The sequence below is a fragment of the Musca autumnalis genome, unplaced genomic scaffold (genome assembly GCF_047663935.1).
Source record: "Musca autumnalis isolate F117 unplaced genomic scaffold, ASM4766393v1 scaffold_4, whole genome shotgun sequence".
NCBI classification, from domain to species: Eukaryota; Metazoa; Arthropoda; class Insecta; order Diptera; family Muscidae; genus Musca; species Musca autumnalis.
The window spans coordinates 249,281,894-249,303,848 of NW_027411977.1; the positions used below are offsets into that span (position 1 = coordinate 249,281,894).

The window sequence follows — 21,955 nt, forward strand, 5'->3', positions numbered from 1 at the left end:
GAAAGGACTCTCAAACGTGGATCGAGTTCCAAAAAGGTCTTTATCACAAAACAACTTCAGGTGTCACCCTCACTATAGTTCAAAATTTAGCTTAAGTGCAGTTCACTCTTGAAGATAACCTTTTTGGTGTGATTTATCTTGTACCGCTTCCAATTTTTGTTGTTTTGTTCGGTACATCGGTAGAGTATCTTCGAAAACAAAATCCAAAAGCCCAACAAAAAACATCCAAAATCTAAATGATTTGAGAGGATCCGTTGACATATCTAAAAATATTGTCTTCGCCATCTTATCTATCAAACATTTGAAATTAATGAACAAATTATTGAATTCCAAATAATTTCAATTATGTGTGCCCTTCTTGTTTAGACAGACGGTCGACCCATTGCCAAAAATAGCATCCAAAATATTGAAGGTTGCCTTATTTCGTTCGTTCGTTTGTTTGTCCTTTTACCTTACTTTCTTGTTAGCCTAAATACCATATAAGGGTCTGTTTTGTAGGCTGTGGCTATTATCTCAGTTTGTTTTCTTTTTTTTTTCTAATTCGGTATTTTTTATACAGACATTTTAAGGGAGATATGTATGTTGTTTTTTTTTTTTTTTAACAAACGCAAACATAGTGTGGATAGTGTATGGTTTGGATAGGTTAGGTTAGGAGACAAACTTGTATATAAAATCGTTAACAAATACATTAGTTATATCTTTATTTATTTGTGTGTGTCTGTATGTTTGTTTTAGCCACAGGCTACTTTTGTTCATGCAACAACAACAATATCACACATTTATACAAACAAAAAGGCTGCTGCTGCACTCAATGCGCCTTTGTTACCAATTGAAACACCCACCTCCCCTTATTTCCTAGTATGTATCCAAGTACTACCCCTATGAGAGGGAGTGTGTGTGTGTGTGAGTGTTGCTTTTGTCTTTTCTGTCGGCATTGACTTTGCAAATACAATAAGAAAAATCAATACTATTTGGTCATTTGTGTAAACACTACATTGTTAATAAGTCTAAGTAAAAGAAGAACTTGGCATAGGAAGAAGAATGAAAAATGCATAAATAAATAATAAACCGAACGCCCTCGCTGTTATTTTATTCCTCCAGAAACTAAAGGTCAAACTTATTTGAGAAATATGTCCTAGATTCAGCTAAAACAATTAAATACCAAAACAGGAACTTACCGCTATTGTTGTTGTTGTTAACTGTGGCCTAGGTTCTTATATCCGGTTGATTTGCTTGGAATTTCTTAATTTCGTTTCACTTGTTTTTATCTACATTTGCACAAACATTTTTAGCGGATATTTCTTATTATTTTTTCATTTAGGATATAACGATTTGTGTGTTTACATCAAACGTTTCACGACACAAGGTTTTGGCTTATTCGATTTCTTTCGTTTAATTGTGAAATTTTTTTATTAAAAAACATTGATTTCAATTTTCTTCTTATTTTCTAAAAGCGAGCATTGAAGTTGCAATGGTTTGTGGTCTGATTGGCTTTTTAGGCTTTGAACTGGCTAAGAAAAGGAAGGTAATAACAAACAATAGAACAAAAAAGTCAATAATATAGTATAAGGTATGTAAGTTTGTGTTAGTTTGTGTATGTGTGTATTGAGCCGTTTTATTAGTTCAAGGATAATTTTTGTCAAAAATTGTATGTTTTTCTTGTACTTTTTACACTTCTGACATTCGTTGGTACGCACAGACGACACACACACACTCAAAACTTCAATGTTTATTGGTAAGATGACTGTGCAATCATGTACATATGTATATGCGTATTTATGTACATATGTATGTATTTAAGAAGCTTTGCCATGGCAAGTTTCAATTTCTTACCAAAAGTTTCTTTGAAAGCCGACCAAAAAATATCAAAATGACAATTACAATTATTACAAGAACTGAGTACAAGAACTGAGTACTGATATAGTTGCTGAAATAATGCAATGTAATTCGAAAATTTCAGTTCGTTAGTTGCAGTTTGTCCGAAAAGGAGCAACGTGACCCATATTCAAAATAAATGTTGATATTAATGTTGTTCCCAATATTTATCCCTCAAGCCCAATTGGCTTACACATCAAGGAAACGTCCAAATTAGAAATGTTTTGGGCAAAAATTCCTTAACGGCAACACTCGATGAACATATGTATATATGTATATACAATTATATACATGTACCTGTATGTATTAAAAGTTGGGAAATTTTCTGCTGACTTATATAAAACATGGTTGGTACCATTGGCAAACACGTGAGTCCTGGCAAACAGACAATACCACTCGCTAAGCTTAATGGACAAGAATCATGCATATGTATGTATATGTATGTAGATATATGTATGTATGTACATGTGTTTTATTGCCAAAATTTCCCCCAAAACGAAAACAATTCATACGCATAGGTGTATAATCCAAGAGCTTATAACACATTTGACCGAATAACGGTCAACAGTCGTCGTACCTACAACGAATTCCAACGAAAACTATATCCAAGAAATTCAGTAATGTAAGGAGACCGACCACTAGGCACTTTTATACCGGAATACTTTTTTTAAAACAAACACATACACATATGTATGTATGATGAATATGTGTGTTATAAATAGTATCTTACATACACAGATATTTGTATCCTTTTAATTTTTAAATCACACGCGACATTATGACACACATAATTTGTTAAATTTTTTGTGCAATTTGCTTTGTCCTTGATTTTTGTACAGCATTTTTAATTTTGCCTTAATTTCCTTTTTTTATGTCTGCACAAACTGTCATTGGTCTTTCCTTTGACGGTGCGTGGTGGTGGTTCACAACTAAGCCAATTCCATTACCACAAAAGCAATCAAATACAATGATGACGTCGAGACTCCTTGTTTTTTTTGCTGGACGTTTAGAGGTGATTTTATTCTATTTCGAACAAAAATCATTAACAAAACGACAAACACAAACTGTGAATACCGAAAAAAGGAGGACACTCGCTAAAACAAAATATCGACAATAAAAATGTTTATTTTAACACCTCCACCGATTCCAGGATATAGAGAATGTATATATTATTTTTTAACACACAGAAAAAACACAACACAATCTAGTAAAAAATCCAACGTCGTTAAAACTGAGACGACGTTTTAATACTGAAATACAATTCCATTTTGTCCAGACAAAAAATACTAATTTTTTTCGCCCACAAGAGAGGGTTGCTATAGAAGCAAAACATGTCTCAAAACAATGAGTGGTGCTTGGTAGATGCGCACAAGTATACAGTCTCTCTCCCTCGTTTATTAAAATCATTGACAATTTGTTTGGGACTAATACATAGTAAACACAAGAGGGAAGAAGAAAACAAGGACAAAATACGAAAGAGAGAAAGAACCATGCTTAGGAAAAAGCCGGCTCTCGAACGTATGACGTTTCCTGTCATTGAAATCCAAACGGCGGCTGGCTTTCAGTTTGAGCGGCATTTAACGCATTTTATATTGTCAAAAATAGTTTGCAAATATTGCCACTTTTGGCCATGTATTAAATCTATAGTTCTCAATTTCCCATTGAGCCTTGATCTATGGCTAAACTTATTTACTAAAAATGATAGGAAACTACACTTGCGGCATAACATTTTAAATTCAAGTTCCAATTTTCAATTGAATCAAAATTTGTTTGTTTCGAAGAATTTGGCTATTGGAGTATTGTAATTTGTTTTATTTTTAATGCAATTTATATTTTATTAATACAAATAAAAATGTGACAAACAATTTAAACTAATTTTTTAATTAACCGAAAAAAATACAGAATTCAATTTAATATAGAATGCTTAGTTTAATATACGTATTGGTATATTAAATATTTAAATTTGTGTATATTAGTATGTTGTACATAGTATGTATTATTAAATTTCGCCCAAACAGCCAAAAAGTATGCTTTAATTTGCTTATTTTCCTAAATAGTCATTCTTTTTCTGTATTTATCAATTCACATAAAATATTGTAGAAAAGTATAAGAAGAAGCAGCAAACTTATTTTAAGATAAATTCAAATTTGAACAGTTGCCATTCAGACGTCAAACTTTTTAGACTTTTTAGGAAACGTTTACCACAATCGAGAAATAAAAGTTCTGTTTTAAATAATGTTATGTTTAGGGTGACGTAGGGGATGGAAGATACCAAGCAACGGTCCTGACCGGTTTTAACATGGCAAAGCACAGGATTTATCTTGGTCCCTCTTTCATCCCAAGTGGACACTGACCTCCCCGTGGTGTCACCTGGGGAACTGCCTTTAACACCAGTTAAAGGTAGTGAGCTAACATGTGCCGCGCGTTCACCCATAAGAATGTTAAAAACTTGGGTTTGGGCGTCGGGTTAGTAACCCTCCCCTAGAAAAAACAGCCTACTATGAAAAAACGAAAGAAAAGTAAAACAAACCTCTCTAAAGTTGACGAACCCCGCAAACGTTTTAAGGACCATGATCTGCGAATCTGCACCTGGAATGTTCGCACTCTTTATAGAGCAGGTGCAGTCTTCGCGTTGGCAGACGTACTTGAAAAGTACAAGGCCGATATTACTGCCATACAGGAAATACGATGGATTGGGAAAGGCGTCACAACAACACCTAAAGGTGACGCACTGTATTATAGCTGCCATGACCTAAAGCATGAGTTTGGTTGCGGATTCGTAGTTAGTCGGAGGCTAAAACATCTGGTATCCAGCTTCACCCCAGTGAATGAAAGACTTGCTGAAATTCGAATAAAAGCTAAATTCTTCAACATCACCATTATTTGCGCTCATGCTCCCACTGAAGAAAAGGACGAACATACCAAAGATATATTTTACGAGCGCTTAGAAGAAACATATAAACGTTGCCCTGCCCATGACATTAAAATCATTCTAGGCGATTTTAATGCCAAAATTGGAAAGGAGAATATCTTTGGCCCAACAGTCGGGAAATTCAGTCTCCACAGTGAAACATCTGACAATGGTATGAGGCTGATAGACTTTGCAGCTGCAAAAAACATGGTAGTTAGCAGTAACAGATTTAAGCATCTCAATTTTCATAAGGGCACCTGGCTGTCTCCAGATCAGAAAACAAGAAATCGAATTGATCATGTTGTGATAGATGGAAGACATACATCGAGCGTGTTGGATGTACGATCGTTCCGAGGCGCAAACATTGATTCGGACCACTACCTTGTTGCAGCAAAGGTACGCACCCGCTTAAACGTAGCAAACAAAATACGAACAGACACAACACGAAAGTTAGACATCGGTAAGCTGCAATCACAACAGATAGCCACTCAACTAGCCCAATTGCTTAATCAAAGCACTCCTCATCCCGATAACATATCTGCGTAATGCAAAGCATTGCCCACTCCATGCAAACAGCCGCAAAATCCATACTTGGATACCAGAGACCTCCACCAAGGAATCCATTGTATGATCAGGAGTGTCGTGCTGCCACCGAAGTGAAAAATACTACTTTACAATCCGTAGCAACGCGTAGCGCACGAGAGAGATACAGGGAGAAAAGGAGAGAGGAGAAACGTCTTTTCCGCAGGAAAAAGAGAGAGATGGAAAAGCGGGAGTGTGAAAAAATCGAGATGTACAGGAGCCAGAATGAAGTCCGAAAATTCTACCAAAGAGTCAAGCATCAAACTGATGGCTTTGGTACAGGCACATCCTCCTGTAGAGACCAGCAAGGTAATTTGGTAACTGACACAGATAGTGTACTCAGGATATGGAAAGAACATTTTTCAAATCTGTTGGTATCCAATAGCAGCGAAGACGACGAAGATACCACAGTCCCAATCCCAGAAGATGGTATTGAATGTATACCGCCCAGCCAAGATGAGGTAAGGACAGCAATAAGTCGGCTGAAGAATAATAAGGCAGCAGGGGACGATGGCTTACCAGCCGAGCTGTTCAAAACCGGAGGCGACACGCTGATAAGGTGTATTCATCAGCTAGTTAGCACTATCTGGCAGGAAGAACGAGTACCCGACGATTGGAACCTGAGTATCCTGTGCCCCGTCCACAAGAAGGGAGATAAGACTGTATGCTCTAACTATAGGGGCATAAGTCTACTCCCTACTGCCTACAAGATCGTGTCAGGGATATTGTGCGAACGACTAAAGCCTATGGTCAACGAGATAATTGGACCATACCAATGCGGCTTTAGACCTGGCAAGTCCACCATTGACCAGATATTTACCCTGCGGCAAATCCTGTAGAAGACCCAAGAGATGTAGATCGACACCTACCACCTTTTTGTCGATTATAACGCAGCCTTCGACAGCCCGCTGCGTTCAAAGGTATTCATCTCATCCGGCTTTGTAAAATGACTTTAACTGACACGAGGTCCTCAGTTAAAATAGGAAAGAACCTCTCCGAAGAGTTTGGTACCAAAAGAGATTTCAGACAAGGAGACAGCCTTTCGTGTGATCTCTTCAACATCCTGCTGGAAAAGGTTATACGAGAGGCAAACGTCAAAAGAAGTGGCACAATCTACACCAATAGTCACATGTTACTTGCTTATGCTGACGATATAGACATCATGGGCCAATCAGTAAAAGAAGTAACTGATACCTTTATAAAGGTCGAAGGAGAATCTGCTAAAGTGGGTCTGGCGGTAAACGGTGAGAAGACCAAGTTGATGGTGTCGACGCGCAATGCGTCCATTGAGCTCGGACCGACTGTGGAAGTTGGTTCCCATAATATTGAGGTAGTAAAAGACTTCGTCTACCTCGGCACCTCCGTAAACACAACAAACGACATCAGTTGTGAAATAAAAATAAGAATTGTATTGGCCAACAGATGCTACTTTGGTTTAAGTAAGCAGTTTAAAAACAAAGCCACATCTCGTCAAACAAAAATAACGCTCTACAAAACACTGATACTACCCGTGCTGATTTATGGCTCCGAAGCCTGGGTATTTGCGCAAGCAGACGTGGCAGTGCTTGGTGTGTTTGAGAGAAAAAATCTTCGAAAGATCTACGGACCATCTGCGTTGACGGTGAATATCAACGTCGCATGAACCACGAGCTGTATCTGCTATACAACGACATCAATATTGTTAAACGTATCGAGATGCAGCGATTGCGTTGGCTAGGCCATATCATATAAATGAGAGATGATGAACCCGCTAAAAAGGCGTATAAATACGGACCACTTGGCGGTGCACGCAGAATTGGCAGGGCAAGGAATAGATGACGCAAACAAGTGGATGATGAGATGAAAAGGCGCGGTATTCCAGAATGCGAAGCAACAAATAGATAGGAATGGAGATCTTTTCTTAGTTCGGCCTATGGAACAAATGTTCTGTAATGGGCCAGCTAAGTAAAGTAATTAATAGTATGTTTTAATTTAAATAATTGGTAAATAAAAGAAAATTCACTTGATATTAGCATTTTCGAATTAACACAAAAGATATCTGATAATTAAACATAAAAACAAACGTATAATACATCTTAACACTAATTTATTGTTATTAATAGATGTGTCTGGTTATTCGATGCTTTGTAAGAATTTGTACAAAATGTTAATAAATGTTGCAAGTGTTTAAAGGAGAAATTTCTTCTAGCAAGATCTTACAAATAAACAGACACACTTATTATTCTGACTGAGTTAAAGGTATGTTTAAATTTAAATAATTGGTAAACGAATGGAAATAGTCTTTGGAAGTATCCTAATCGAAATAAGACAAAAATATGTGAAAATTAAACGTTAATTCCGCGCGAGTTTTCTCACTTTCTCCTTTAAGTTGAAACGGCAGACAGACAAAAGTCACGGGGAATTTTCCTTCAAAATAACCCTCATAATATATTTATACCCTCAGCCTTTAGGCTAATTATACCCTCAGCTTTTAGGCTAAAGAGGGTATTTACACTTTGATACGACCAAAAATGTGCCTCATCGAAATAATGGTTTTAGACCCCAAGTATGTTTGTACGATATCCGTTTCAGACAATTTTGAGTAGATCTAGCAATGTCCGTCCGTCTGTCTGTCTGTCGGTCTGGCTGGCTGGTGCGCACGATAACTCTCGAACGGATCAATCGATTCGGTTCAAATTTTGGGTATCGAAATATTTTGTCCAGATTCGATTTAAGTTCGAAGATGGGCAATATAGGTCCACTCCTTCAGGTACCTCCCCCACAAATGTTCAAAAATTGTCGCAAAATTTGTGCGCACGATAACTCTTGTAGGGAATAACTGATTTGGTCCATACTTCGCACATCGTGTAATTTCTACCAAACTTAGATGAGGTTCCAATATGGACTCAATCGGTCCACTCCTTCGGGTACCTTCCACACAAAATTTCGGAAAAGTTCAGTTTAGGACCTGGTCTCGAATCGCTTTGATTTTTGTTTACGCAAGTTGTATTCGCTGTCCTCTATATGACGCTGTAAGTTTCATTAGGGACAAGTCCATACTTCCTGAGAAAATAGCCTGAAAGTTACAAAAAACCCTATGACACCGTGCATAGTGGTTGGAGCGCAAGATAACTCTCGGACGGATCTACCGATTCGGTCCAAAATTTGGCTTTCGTATTATTTTGTCCAAACTCAGTTCAAGTTCAAAGATGGATTATATCGATCCACTCCTTCCGGTACCTCCCCCACAAAAGTTCGAAAATGTTCGGAAAATTTGTGTGCACGACAACTCTTGAAGGGAGTAACCGATTTGGTATATACTTTGCACATTATGAAATTTCTACCAGACTTAGATAAGGTTCCAATATGGACTCAATCGGTAAACTCCTTCGAGTACCTCCCACACAAAATTTCGGAAAAGTTCAGTTTTGGACCTGCTCTCGAATCACCTTGGTTTTTGTTGTAACATCTTGTATTCACTGTCCCCTATACGAAGGTACAAGTTTCCTCAGGGGCAAGTCCATACTTCCTGAAAAATAGCCTGAAAGTTGAAAAACAAACCCTATGACAACATGTTTATGGGTGGAAGCGCAAGATAATTCTCGAACGGAAGTGCCGATTCGGTCCAAAATTTGGCTTTCGTAATATTTTGTCCAAACTTAGTGCAAGTTAAAAGATGGATTATATCGGTCCACTCCTTCCGGTACCTCCCCCACAAAAGTTCAAAAATATTGGGAAAAATTGTGTGCACGATAACTCTTGATGGGAGTGACCGATTTGGTCCATACTTTACACATTCTCATAATATCTACCATATATAGATCAGGTTCGAATATGGACTATATTTGTCCACTCCATCCCGTACCTCCCACACAAAATTTTGGATAAGTTCACATTAAGACCTTCTATGGTATCACTTTGATTTTTGTTGAAGCAACTTACATTCGCTGCCTCAATTACGATGGTAAAAGTTGTTTCCGGGGCAAGTCCATACTTCTTGAGAAAACAGCCCGAAGGGTGTAAAAATCCCCTATGGCACCCCCATGGTCTATGTCGGTCCATTCCTTTAAGTACCTTTTCCGCAAAATGTTCGAACTTTAATCCTAATCAACATTTTTGTCGGTTCATACGACCAAAATTTTGAAACCCCCTAAATACATAATTTTTTTGTGAAAAAAGTGTTTCAATTTGCACAGGCTGAGGGTATATCTCTGTCGGCAAAGCCGACTGATACTTTTTTACTTGTTTTAATCTAATATTCGCATCAACATCGGTTAAGAGGTCCACAGTGTAGTACAAAATTTCTTAATGTATTCCCGACTGCTTAAACCTTCTATGTAGATTGGGAATCTTAGTAGTGGAATTCTGCAACTCATTCTTCGAGTTACCGACAAAAATTGGTAAAATTAAATAAAAAATGCTTATAGTTTAGGCAATTAACGAAAATTTTCGGTAAGTTAACAACCAAAATAAAGTCGTCGCTAAGTCCAACAGTGTTGTCAACTTTTATTGATAATTTTCATTCATAATTTTACTGATTTTTGTCGGTAACTCAAAAAATTGGTTACAGACTTCCACTACAGAATGATGTACAATGAACATAAAACTTCTTCAGTTCCGGTGGCCTTGTTTTAATTATGTACTTATACTTTCATATGCAAAGTATAAAAAAAGTCTCCACTCCAGGTTGTTATTTGTATTATCATCACAACCCGCTAGAAGCCACAATACTATGGTTAGAAACCACAAAACGAAAAAAAAGAATGACATGCTAACAAAGAAGAACTGAAGGCACAAAACAAGGCATTTCTTTTACATAAAGTTTTTGTATTTCGAATTGTTTACATGATCGACAAGTGTTTGTTCCAGTGGAGGAAAATATTTTAAAAGTGTTATGGCAAAATTGTTAGCCGTAAAAAAAGAAGAAATGTCCACCTTATCTGCATCGGACTCAGCTTCATCTGCAGAACAATCTGTAGAAGATGATGAATTGAGCGACTCAAGTGAAAAATGTTGTAATGAAAAAGAAAGTATGGCTACTAGTGTTGGAGCCAAGAAAGGTCCGTCCAAGCAACTTGGGAATCCTTACAAAATTACAATTGAAGATCCAAATGCTGTTAATAGTTATGCTGGTAACAAAAATATAGCTGAAGGTCTAATGGATATTTCACTGTTGGCAGCAAATGCCAATCAACTGCGTTTTCTAATCACCTACAATCATGATGCCTCAACTTATTATATAAGCATGGCTTTGGTGTCGTTATCACTGATTATGCAAATAACTGTTGGTATAGCTTTAATATTTAAGGTGAGTTGAAGAAGTTATTTTTTTTTTCAAATATGACCACTAATCTATGTCTTTAACAGCGTCGTTTCCGTCGTTGCAGAAATAAACGTTACAACGAATTTATATTGGGTGGAGTTTTTGTCATTACAGTTGTGAATATTCTTTTGGCTGCTTTTACCACAACCAAGAACGATGTGAAATGATTGTTACCTCAAAGAAATCAAAATGAAAAACTAAACAAATATGATTAAAATTAAAGTTTTAAATACATTTTTATTTGTGTAAATTGTTTAATACAAAAATAAATCACTGTTACAATCCTTATTTACAAAAACAATATACAGATATCACATGGTGGCATACCATTTACAATGGACGGCCATTCAGTGATGTCCAATAAATGCACTGTTGGTATCTGTTACGATGTATTATTCTTATCGATGGAAGGATGGTCTTTCAATACTAATCACTAGATTTTACATGCACGGCATGTGTTTACCGTCTAAGAAGAGTATTCCTTCTTGATGAGCTTGGCAATTGTGCTGAGTTGCATGTTGGTGGTACCTTCATAGATGGCGCCAATCTTAACGTCACGGTAGTATTTTTCATGGGGGAAGTCACGAGTGAAACCAACACCACCCATCCAGTCGATGCACTTCACGGCAGCACGTTGAGCAACTTCGGAGGCATAGTATTTGGCCATGGCGGCTTCCTTGGCGAATGGAACACCATGTTCAACCATACGGGCAGCATTGTAGGTCAACAAGCGTGCAGCTTCAATTTCGGTAGCAACAGTGGCGATTTGATGTTGCATAGATTGGAAGCTGTAGATGTCAGAACCGAATTGTTTACGTTCCAACAAGTAGGGGATGGTGTGGTCGAAGATACCTTGGGCCAAACCAATCATTTGAGCGGCAATGCCAATACGGCCTTCGTTCAAGAAACCAGCAGCGTATTTGTAACCATGACCGAATGTACCCAAAAGGTTTTCTTCGGGAATGCGAACATTTTCGAAGGTTAACATGCAAGTACCGGAAGCACGAATACCCAATTTATCTTCGGGCTTGTTGATGGTGAAGCCGGGGGTATCACGTTCAACAAAGAATGTGGTAATGCCACGGTAGCCATCTTCAGGCTTGGCATTGGCAAATACAACGAATACGCCAGACAAATCAGAGTTGGAGATCCACATCTTGGAACCATTTAGGATGTAATGGTTGCCGTCCTTCTTGGCAGTGGTCTTCAAAGAGAAGGCATCAGAACCAGAGCCAGGTTCAGTCAAGGCAAAACTACCAGGCTACAAAAGAAATGAAAACGAAAATCAAATATAATTTCACATCCGTGTCCAGTCATCTAATGATATACTTACATATTCTTGGGCCAATTTTGGCAAATATTTCTTCTTTTGTTCATCGTTGGCTACCTTAATGATCAAGGAGTTGACCAAAGTGTTGTGAATATCAACCAAAGCAGCAACAGCTGGATCGACCTTGGACAATTCTTCAACAGTCAAAATGGTGGTCAAGAAATTGCATCCACTGCCACCCAATTCGGTGTCGATTTCAATACCCATGAAACCGTTATCGAACATAGCTTGAACAACAGAGGGTTCGAATTTGTGTTGTTCGTCCATTTTCTTGACATGAGGAGCAATTTGTTCCTGGGCAATCTTGGCGACTGTGGGAAAAAAGCATTGATAAAGTTGATTAAATTTTTAATTTTTTTTCTCTGGTAAAGAAATGTCGTTTGTATGCTTCAATATGTCAAAGTAAGTAGATAGTAATCGTAGATGCAGCATGGGAAGTAAAAGATCCAACTAAAAACAGTGGAAGACCTGACTCAACAATAGCGTTGATGTTCTTTTGAATAATCTAAAGTTAAAATACGATTTTAAAAAACACAAAACAAATATCTAGCCAACAATGTTTGCAAATCCAATTGGGTTCAATGGTTCGCCTTCGAAATGGAAAGTTGATGCGTTACTAAGGTGCATTGATATAAGTTTAATATTTTATTAGCCGCACAATAGAACAACAAACATCCAAGTCAAATATGATTGACTGACACCCAACATGTGTTATTGCTTTTCACTTGATAAGAGATAAGAAATTAAGTAAAATATTTTTTTTATTGTAGGTTGCATAATAAAAAAAAAATTATTCCCAAATGTTTTTGTATAAATCTTGAAATTGAAGTAATTAAAATTTTATGTAGTTTTTAACAAATTTGACTTAAATTATATAGTTCTACAAAAGGCTGGATCGCATTTTGAATTTTAAGAAATTAATTAGAAACGTATGATTTGTGTTAAATAAAAAATGAATTTCTATGAGAATATGTTAATAACTAATAAGTAAGATTGGGGATTATTCCAGCTTTTTTTGGGGAACATACAGAAAAAGTTTTACAATTTTATGGGAAGCAAATATAAACGTTAAATGTTCATAATAAAATGGCATGGACCGCTATTTATGCACAAGAATTGCTATACTGTTTTTACGCTAAACTAAAAGCCATATAAGAAGAGGACTAGAGTTCTTTATTTGGAGTGACTACTTCTCTTTTTTTTTTTCAAAATAGTTATTGAAAAAATAAAGTAAAACAAAGCTAATAGCTTTATAATAATGGGTCTGTACGATAACTTCGCAAGTAAAAAAGTTCTTGCAAATACGAACAGGCCTAATGATAAACATATATCGCACCTGTTGAACAAAAGGTAGTAACTCAAAATTTTTAAATGTTCCCTTTTTATTAAAAAACGATACATAATGCTCAACTCCGCCCACTGTAAAAATCTTAGTTAGTAGTAATCTATCAACAATAAATTTTGAGTTACTACCCTTTTGTTGAAAAGATGCGATGTGTATGTATTATGTATACTCGTATAGTACGCAATAAGTGCGTTGGGGGCATTCATAATCAATATTTTTGATTTCATACCTTGGGCTTGTCACAAGAACAAAGGCAAAATTATATTATGAAACAAATGATAATTTTTATGGAAAATCTTACTAAATGTTGATAAGATAAAAATGATGTGTGGTAGAAGAACGGCAGAGCCAACCAAATAAATATGTAGTTCCATATCTAACTTTTTTGCCATAGAGTATATACATTAGTGCGGGTCAATTTATGTGGAGTAAAAAATATGAAACTATTGCTAAATTATATGGAGTTAATTTCAAAACGATATTGCTTTTAAACTATCATGACAGAAAACTGTTACCCACTTTTTTTGAGTGGAACCATGGGGCATCAATTCCGAAATCTGAAATATTTTTAATTTGTGTTACAGTTTTAACGTATTTTAATACTAAATGTAATTATGTATATATGGAAATTTGTTTGAGTATTACATGTTCGGTTCATTATTGTAATTATGATCGCGATCGAGCCTGTTTAAAAAGGCATATGATTTTATTTGTAAACCTACTTTGAATCCGTTGTATTTTACCATATTTATTACGGACTCACCCTAATACATTCGTATGTAGGTAGGGGTTTGTTTATATAATAAATTAAAATAAATGATTGGAATAAATTTGTCAACTTTCCAACTAAGAATTGGGCCGATTTAATTTAAGCCAACAATTCAACTCTCTAGGAAAGTTACGGCTTTCAACATCACAATCCACGTGAGTCCACTAGAACAGTGAACGACCACAGGCGCAAAGCTGAAATCCTAATTTGTTCTATCACAAGTGTAACGCCGTTTAAACACTAAGATTCGTTCCAATCCGCAAAGAAAGGAAACCCATTTAAACCGCTGACTAGGCTTGTGAATAATTAAACATCAATCATGATGTTTTGTTTGTTTGCCATCATACAATGTACAAAACAGCCTCAAGCGTGTATCGAACCCCCAGTCACAAGAATTTAAATCGTACACACTAGCAACTGGTGCCCTGCCTACCAATTCACCCAATTCACCTAACGTATGCTATATCGTTCGAACAGCTAAGTTTCATACATCTCTTATCTTTCCATTCTCGTGCCAGCTAGTTTCTCTGTGAGTGAATGTATGTGTATGTATGTGGGCACGTGTGTATTCAAATATACCTACATAGTTTTATTTATAGCGACAGAAATCAAATTAAATAAAAAAAAAAAAACATCTAACAACAACGTTATTTATTCTAGTTAAATGCAAATAGTAATAATAATTTTTATCTAAACGAATGTCAGTCTTTTGTTGGTGAAATGTGTTAATTTAAGCTTTTTGCCCAAAATGGATAGAGTTGAATGCAAACTAACAATATGAGCGATAGTGATAATTTGGGCCTGGGTTCGAATCCCAGGTGAAGTGAAAAGATTTCAGAAAAAATATTTTTTTTTGTTATTTTTTAATGAGATATTTTTTTTATGATCCGCTTTCACCAACAAATTAATAATATAAAATAAAAATATCAGGTCAACGAAAATCAAAAGCTATAAAATCTACAATTTAAAAGAAAATGACATAAGATAATATTCAGAATATTTAATAATACAAATTTTAGGGTCATTGGAAACAATTAGAACCTCAAAAGAAAAAAATCAATAAAAAATATAACTAATAAACTTTAATAATGAGCAACCTAGGTGTAAATTCGAAAGATAAAATGAAACTGAACAATGTTTAACCATCATAGAGATTTCAGAAATTGGATAATTGAATTTGTTATATAATTTAGATTTTTTATCTTCAGATATGTTATTTGGCCGTTAAAGCTTTGTATTATGTTTGAATCCTGAAATAAATAAATGTAAAAATTATATCTATGAAATATGGAAACATTTTTATAAAAGAAAATCTTTCATTTTCAATGCACTTCAAGTAGCTACAATTAGTACTTATTTTCAAAAATATATGTAGTTAAAAATATTTAAAATGAAAACAATACATTTATCTCAAAAGCGACCTATCCTCCAGTGGGAGTTAAAGTAATAAAATAATAGCTCTGTTCCTTTACGTGCAAGAATCTTCAAGTTCTACCACTTTTTACTCGAAAAGCGTTCCTTTACTTCAGACAACAAACAATTCATATGGGAGCAGTTTACAACTTTTACTGCATTTGCCGGTTTTACCAATTTCAAAAGTAAAGGAACTGACCAAATAGCTAGTCTTCACTAACTGAAGTGTATTTGAGAGCCCAGTAGTGGAATTCTGTAACTCATTTTTTGAGTTACCGACAAAAATCGGTAACATTAACACGAAAAATTATGAATGACAAGTATCAATGAAAGTTGACTACACTGTTGCTATCGGTAGAATTTAGCAACAGCTTTATTTTGGTTGTTAACTTCGTTGATTACCGAAATTATAAGCATTTTAATTTTACCGATATTTGTCGGTAACTCGAAAAATGAGTTACAGAATTCCACTACAGGATACAATAATCTGAAAACTTTATTTTCAAAAGTAAAAGCTTGCCTCAAAAGTAACATTTTACAATAAATGCTCGCCATATCCCACATACTTTCAAAATGAAATTTCCAAAAATAATATAAAAACTACCAAAAATGTTTTCTATAGTCAGGACAATTAGGAAACTACTTAACAAAAACAATCAAATGAGCTAACCTTTTTGTTGAGTGTTACTATTTTCATTTGCGATAGGTACGGTCAAAGATAACATACAAGAATACAACAAAACAGGTTAATAATAATTGCATTCCAGTACAGAGATTAAAATACATAGTATGTAATGATAAAGTTGTTGATCGTATATTGTTCACTTTAGCTGCAGAGGCTAAAATCCATGAAATAGGAATTTAGAATTCCTTTCCATTTTCATTCGACTCCTCAAATTATGGCAGAAGTATTATTTTCTTAAGGTATTTTGTATTTACTGTTATATAATGTAATTGATAACTTTGATATTGTGTGGTTGTTATTTTCTTACTACTGTTAATTGACATTCATTGGGGCCGCCTAAGTTTCGCTTGTTTGTGTGTATATGCTGGGCATGAAAGTCGGTAGGTAGGGTAGACAGACTATGCATAAATTATTCTCTTCGATTTGATATGGTTTCGTTCTATAAATTGCCTTTCTTGAAAACCAACGAATCGGCATAACTGTTGTCTTATGTCTTCCAAGTGAATGTGTCTAGAACATTTAATTTATATGAATGGCAAAAAAACTTTACTAACATTTTAGTTTTTTTTTTTTTGTAAAATTGTAATCTAGTTACAAGAACAATAATGAATGTGTGTAATTTTATTACAACAAAAAACAAATAAAAAGTTATTCACACTTCTTTGGATTTTGTGTAGCTGGTCATTGAACTTAAAAACATAATTTTCAGAAAAAAAAAACATTTTGGTAAAAGTTATTTTCTTTAAATACGACGCAATAAAGTTTCTTGTATCCATCAGTATGAATGTATGTTTAAGTAATACAAATCCAAATTTCTCTTTCTTCTTAAGATAAACAAAGAAGCAAAGTGGAACCTAACAATAGTTACGTAACGGTTTAACGAAAAAAAACTTCTGGATCAAATTTATGTCGAAATATATTCAACCACTTTTTAAAATTCCCCTACATGCTAACTTTCTACGGCTTTACTAATCCACGTAGACATCTTAAAATTTCCACTTACCGGTTTCCTTCATCATCTTCTCATCCTCAGTAAGGAAAGTCAATGGGGTGGGAGTAGTGGCAGTGCCAGAGGACATAGCGGCACATTGTTGTTGACGCAAAGCATTGGCGATCTGTTAATAGATATAAACATAAAAATTATTTTGAATATTACATAAAATAAATGTTATGTTGTTAATTGTAGTGCTTGTCGTTATTGTTCTCTTTCCTGGAGAACAAGTTTTAATGTTGTTATTTATCTTTTGTGGAAAATTTAAATTACTTACCAAACGTGTGGGCAATTTTCTCAAAACATTCATGTTGGTATTGTTGCTGCTTCACTTAAGAATATTAAAGAATTAATTCAATTTATTGGACACACACACGATGGTGAATGGTTACGCACACACACGCGCTGTCAACTAAACGATCAATTGATGGCCTTTTTTAAAAGTTACGATGTGCCGAAACTGGAAGGCGAACCGTGCAAACACTACGACCTCCAACGTCTGACTGCTGACACAAAACTGATCTAACCAGATCCTCCAGTACACGTATGAAGCTCCAAATTCTCACTGTGGTGAATTTTATTGTTTGATGTTAAGCTAACAATAAAGCACATGAAGAACAGCATCGCCCCACTTCTCCGCCATCGTTAGCACAATTGTCCATGTTTTTGTTGCCATTTCATGTTGTTGCTAATATTTGCCTACAATTCGCTTGATAGGAATAGTCGTCGCATGCTTTCTCGTTATTAGAACTGAGCTTGTTCAGAGATATAAGAGAGCGGTAAAGCACAATCACACAAGCACACTCACCCAGGTAATGAACGACCATACCTCCCAAACACTGTCGACATAATTACTTAACTCAATCAAAGACGACTTTGAAATGCTCTACAAAAATGGTTTGCATAATACATACTCGTATATTAGACATTTATCAATTTTTATTTAATTAACAGCAATTAATGGTCATAACAACAAATATATTATTTATGTACATGCATATCGTCATCATAAATACCCGAAGTCGTATCTACAAAAAAAATCGTTTGATTGAATCTAATACATAAAACCAAAAAACGGGCTCCTGTAAAATTTCAAGCTTCTATGTTAAACAAGTGAGCCAAGGCAATAGTCGGGTCGGGGCCGACTATGTGATACCCTACACCACTACCCCTGTTCATAAGCATTTTTTTATTTTTTTTTTTTTATTTATTATTAATCCATTTAATAATACTAAAGCCTTCAAGGCCAATAAATAGTATTACAAAAACATTTTATGCTCAAAGTAGACTAAATTAACATCTATATATATTTATATTCATCAATTAATTAACAAAAGCAAATTTATTAATTTCTAAAGCAAAGGAAAAAGATTGGCTCCCCAGCCATAACTAAAGAAGTGAAAAATTATAAAACAGGATGTGAAAAGCAACAAGCGATTTATTAAAAAACGCACTCAAATATGTAGAGTACTCGAAACATACGTTCACAACAAGGATCATCGGAATCATGCTATGAGATATGAGGGCTTGGAGACAAAAAATGATTCAGTAGTTTCAATCGAAACGCATTGTTCGACTGCGAAAATATTCTTAGTTCCAACGGTAAATAATTCCAAATCCGAGCAACTCGTATCACAAAAGATTTCTCAAACCAAGAATTGCATATCCTCGGTATAATTATCTGCGTACTCCTAGGAAACAAGTTAAAAACAAACATGCTCGTCAGGAAAACTGGTGAACCCCTCCGAATAACTTTATAGAAAAAACATAATACCCTACTAGCCACAAAGTGCTCAAAATTCGCACCCAAAAAGTCCTTAACATAGTTCGAGACATGCTCACGACGTCTAATCCCATAAACATAGCGCACAATAGAATTTACAGTACGTTGCAACCTCAAAAACACCCGTTCCAGTGACCCAGAAATGACCTCTAAACCATAATTAATATGTGGCATAAGAAGAGCATGAGCTAACCTTTTTCTAACCCAAGGCGGTACGAATAAATTTGTTGAATACAACCTCCTTAAAGTCCCATACACCCTTCGCTGGACGACGTCCATATGATGATCAAACAAAAGTTTATCATCAACAAATATGCCTAGAAACTTATGACAATCCACAATACTTACTGGACACTGGTCAAGAAAAATGTTGATTGTGTGGGTCTGGCTGCCAAACATTTGACTAATAAAATTCAAAATATTAAAATTGGGATAGCTTAGCGTCTTTGCTCTGAATGTCTTCATTAACACAGGTCATTTTTTTAAACGCATTTAAGTGCATCGACAGTACAACCCAAATAAAAAATGGAAAAGTGGTATGTATGCCAACCATCAATAGGCATCTTTCTCTGTTAGACCCCCATCAAGCCCCAAAATTTCGTGAGGATGCGATCAAAATTTCGTAGTGTGATTGCACAAAAATGGAAAAAGGGATGCATTACCGTATATTGCGATATCTCCGTTGTTTGACCACCAATGACAACCTACTTCACATCCTTGTAAAGGTGATATTTTCTACTTTCCTTGCCAGGTTTTGCTTTCGATATACCTCCTACAGAAGGGAGAACTTTGAAATAAAACGTTGGTCTTTTTTCCAAATATTTTTTTTGTCACATTCCGACCCCTGAATAAAATCCGACCATTATCAAAAATCAAAAGGGTTTTTCCTCTGTGGAACCCCCAATAACACCCAAAATTTCGTGACGATCCAATTACAATTGCGACCTGTAGCGTGATTTCCAAAGAAGTGGAAAAATGGGATGTATTACCGACTATTGCGATATCTCCGTTATTTGGATACCTTCACCAACCTGCTTTACATCATTGTAATGATGGGATTTTTTACTTTCATTGCCAGACTTTGCTTTTGGAAGTTCCCCAACCGAAGCTGTGATATTCGTCATTATTATTAAAATCGCAAAAATAAAAAGTTGGGTTCTATTAGAGGCTATTGCGATATATTCGTTGTTTGCACCCCTACGAGAACCTACTTTACATCATTAGAAAGGCGATATTTTCTACTTTCATGGCCAGGTTCTGCTTTCGGTATACCCCATATTAAAGCTGAGATATTCGCCTAGGAAAAAACGTTGTATTTTTCTCCAAATAAGTTTTTTGCCCATTACGACCCCTAAATATTATCCGACCATCACCAAAATCAATAGGCTTCTTCATCTGTGTGACCCCCATTAACCCTCAAAATTTCGTGACGATCCGATCAAAATTGAGACCTGTAGCGTGATTTCCAAAAAAGTGGAAAAATGGGATGAATTGCCGACTATTGTGATATCTCCGTTATGTGGCCACCTACGCCAACCTACTTTGCATCACTGTAAAGATGGGAGTTTCTACTTTCATAGTCAGGCTTTGCTTTTAGATAGTCCCCAACCAAAGCTGTGATATTCTTCATTATAATTAAAATCGCAAAAATGAAAATTTGGGGTTTATTTGCGACTATTGTGATATCTTCGTTGTTTGATCACCTACGAGAACCTACTTTACATCATTAGAAAGGTGATATTTTTTGCTTTTATTGTCAGGTTTTGCTTTTGGTATACCCGTATAGAAGCTGAGATATTAGCTTTGGAAAAAAAACGTTGTCTTTTTATCCACATAAGTTATCCGACCATCACCAAAGTCAATAGGCTTCTTCCCCTCCGGGAAGTAATTACAAGGTTTAGATGGACAGACGGACGGACGGACGGACTGGCGGACGGACGGACTGACGGACGGACACACATAGCCATAGCCACTTTTTGGCCAAAACCAACTTATAATACCCTCCCCACATAGTGGTGTAGGGTATAAAAACGATCCTATCCAAGAAATAGCATTTCAGAAAAGAAAATGGGATAATATTGCAGATTTTGTTGTAATGACGGATCCCAAAACCACCAAGCGTTTACGCGGTTTTAGTTTCATTACTCCTCATAAGATTAATCTATATAAATAAAAATCAAATGTCGTTCTTTGGTAATGGCATCAGTTGAGAACGGCTGGACCGATTTGGATAATTCTTTCTGTGAAATGCTCGCCATAACCCGACCACTCCGCAAAGAAAAATTGACCACACCCAATTTTAAGCCCACTTTTGTCATTTTTCAATTTTTATCTTTTCTACAAAAACTACTGAACCGATTTTTCTGAAATTGTCAGGGAATGTACAGGGATGGCCCCCGGTGAAAATAGTATGCATATTTTCTTGAATTTTGAAGAGGGCCTATTTAAAAAAAACGACTTATCTTTCTGAATAAAAATCAAATGCTGTCATAACCCAACTTAGGTTTTTATGGAAAAAAGTTTACCATGCCCACTTTTTCCAATTTTCAATTTAAATCTTTTTCTGCAAAAACTACTGAAATTGTCAGGGAATGTACAGGGATAGCCCCCGAAAACAGGCTACATGTTTTATTGAATTCCAGAGGAGGCGGGGTACCTCCCCTATGCGATATTTAAAAAAATTTACGGATTAAAAAATTTAAAAAATTTACGGATTAATCTACAATGTAGGTACTTCTTTAGGGCCTAAAGATCTGATCACGCCTGTTTTTTAAATATGTCATAACTCCAATATTAAATTTGTAGGTTTCCTAGAAATATTTTTAAAAATCCACGAGCCTTTGTAGGTTTCCTAGAAATATTTTTAAAAATCCACGAGCCTTTGTAGGTTTCCTAGAAATATTTTTAAAAATCCACGAGCCTTTGTAGGTTTCCTAGAAATATTTTTAAAAATCCACGAGCCTTTGTAG

General features: G+C 35.6%; 3 protein-coding genes across 34 annotated transcripts in view; 1 reads left to right on the forward strand and 2 right to left on the reverse strand.

The window, feature by feature from the left end:
* Positions 1 to 3,177, reverse strand: part of LOC141401226 (long-chain-fatty-acid--CoA ligase 5) — a 48,437-nt gene extending 45,260 nt beyond the window's left edge. For 2 of the 32 annotated variants that reach the window (XM_073981267.1, XM_073981252.1), the window contains exons 1-3: positions 3,011 to 3,127; positions 2,610 to 2,898; positions 1,179 to 1,507 (exon numbers count right to left, since the gene is read on the reverse strand). The gene's annotated coding sequence lies outside the window, so the exon portion shown is untranslated. Of the gene's footprint in view, positions 1 to 1,178; positions 1,512 to 2,605 lie in introns of all 32 variants that reach the window. The other 30 variants (XM_073981270.1, XM_073981264.1, XM_073981272.1 and 27 more) reach the window with 25 other exon arrangements.
* Positions 3,178 to 10,249: 7,072 nt separating this feature from the next.
* Positions 10,250 to 10,844, forward strand: NijB (Ninjurin B). Its single transcript, XM_073979936.1, has 2 exons — positions 10,250 to 10,655; positions 10,715 to 10,844. Exons 1-2 carry the CDS (start codon positions 10,275 to 10,277, stop codon positions 10,835 to 10,837), a joined length of 504 nt encoding a protein of 167 aa, XP_073836037.1. The 5' UTR covers positions 10,250 to 10,274; the 3' UTR covers positions 10,838 to 10,844.
* Positions 10,845 to 10,887: 43 nt separating this feature from the next.
* On the reverse strand, positions 10,888 to 18,374 carry LOC141400640 (short/branched chain specific acyl-CoA dehydrogenase, mitochondrial). Its single transcript, XM_073979935.1, has 4 exons — positions 17,481 to 18,374; positions 17,216 to 17,327; positions 12,004 to 12,311; positions 10,888 to 11,931 (listed from the first exon to the last, which is right to left on the reverse strand). Exons 1-4 carry the CDS (start codon positions 17,511 to 17,513, stop codon positions 11,137 to 11,139), a joined length of 1,248 nt encoding a protein of 415 aa, XP_073836036.1. The 5' UTR covers positions 17,514 to 18,374; the 3' UTR covers positions 10,888 to 11,136.
* Positions 18,375 to 21,955: the final 3,581 nt, after the last annotated feature.